The sequence below is a fragment of the Lemur catta genome, chromosome 1, assembly GCF_020740605.2.
Source record: "Lemur catta isolate mLemCat1 chromosome 1, mLemCat1.pri, whole genome shotgun sequence".
NCBI lineage: Eukaryota > Metazoa > Chordata > Mammalia > Primates > Lemuridae > Lemur > Lemur catta.
In genome coordinates this window covers 78,979,708-78,981,234 of record NC_059128.1, presented here as the reverse complement: position 1 = coordinate 78,981,234, position 1,527 = coordinate 78,979,708, and the positions used below count along the sequence as shown (strand labels likewise).

At 38.6% G+C, this 1,527-nt stretch overlaps 1 protein-coding gene across 1 annotated transcript; it reads left to right on the top strand.

Annotated features, from left to right (window-relative positions):
* The first annotated feature begins 678 nt into the window (after positions 1-678).
* LOC123622161 (small nuclear ribonucleoprotein G-like) lies at positions 679-1,221 on the top strand. Its single transcript, XM_045528318.1, has 2 exons — positions 679-755; positions 1,107-1,221. Exons 1-2 carry the CDS (start codon positions 679-681, stop codon positions 1,219-1,221), a joined length of 192 nt encoding a protein of 63 aa, XP_045384274.1.
* Positions 1,222-1,527: the final 306 nt, after the last annotated feature.

Here is a 1,527-nt window from a genome sequence, read left to right as displayed (position 1 = left end):
AACTTCAGAAATGCTAGCTTTGCAAAGCTAAGCCAAAACCTATCATGAGATAGCTAAAGTTCAAACCTGTAAATATATTCCTTCTGAACATCCAATTGCTATCTCTTCCTCACTTGTTTCTCTTCCTTTGATTGTCAATCAGAAGAAAAATTTCAATGAAGAACAACACATATTTTTTTTTTGCCAATTGACCAAGCCAAAAGAAAACATTCTTTTGTTCTACCTTCCATTACAAATCCTGTATTCATCTGTTTATCAAGTGTGTAGGGAACTGACACCATTTCTATTTCTATTCCCTCAGTTCCTACTCATTTTTATAAATTTAGTATTGATGCTTTCATTCTTTAGAAACAAACGTCCCACTAAGGTGTGCTCACTTTTTTCCCTAACTAAATATACCCATTTCTAAAATTGTCTGTAATCCTGCAGAGTTTCAGGAGAGAGGGGAAGTGGGGAGTTTGTTATGTGTTCACTTAGATCTTCTAACATGATCCCAATGGAGTGCAGATTGGCACATCCTCAAAGAACAAATGTGATGACTTCTGTTCTTACCTGAAAAAGAGAAACTATATGTGAGCAATGTTGTTCTTCCCACTAAAGGTCTTCCCATCATCCTAATTATATGCAAAAAACCTAAGAAAAACACACACTGATCTCTGATCCAGCAGAGTAGATACCATGAACAAAGCTCACCCTCCCAAGGTGAAAAAATTTATGGACAAGAAGTTATCATTGAAATTAAATGGTGAGGCCAGGCCCGGTGGCTCACGCCTGTAATCCTAGCACTCTGGGAGGCCCAGGTAGGCGGATAGTTTGAGCTCAGGAGTTCGAGACCAGCCTGAGCAAGAGCGAGACCCCGTCTCTACTAAACATAGAAAGAAATTAACTGGACAACTAAAAATATATAGAAAATATTAGCTGGGCATGGTGGCGCATGCCTGTAGTCCCAGCTACTCGGGAGGCTGAGGCAGGAGGATTGCTTGAGCCCAGGAGTTTGAGGTTGCTGTGAGCTAGGCTGATGCCATGGCACTCTAGCCAGGGCAAAAGAGCGAGACTCTGTCTCAAAAAAAAAAAAAGAAAGAAAGAAAGAAATTAAATGGTGACAGACATGTCCAAGGAATATTGCAGGGATTTGATCCCTTTATTAATCTTGTGATAGATGAATGTGTGGAGATGGCAACTAACAGGCAACGGAACAATATCGGAATGGTGGTAATGTGAGGAAAGAGTATCATCATGTTAGAAGCCTTAGAATGAGTAAAAATAATGACTGTTTAGCAGAGAAATCCATGTCCCCTTCTCCAAAGAGCCTGTCTCACTATGACGTCAAAATCAGGTCATGGAGATTTTCATATTAAACTTTTTGTTAAATAAACTTTTGTAATAGTAAAAAAAAAAAACCACAAATTAAAGGATGAGAAACTGTCAGAGATAAGAATAGCTATTCTGTCCTTTATTGGCAGGATAGGGAAACTGGCCTTCTTTACACTATGAATTTGAAAATTATTATGTGATATTTTTGGAGCC

What these genes read in the sequence shown, in the direction of transcription:
- LOC123622161 (XM_045528318.1), top strand. Translation starts at nt 679, where the DNA reads ATGAACAAAGCTCACCCTCCCAAGGTGAAAAAATTTATGGACAAGAAG. An exon ending in AAATTAAATGGTGAGGCCAG is followed by an intron (nt 756 to 1,106) that starts GCCCGGTGGCTC and finishes AAATGGTGACAG; the next exon opens with ACATGTCCAAGGAATATTGC.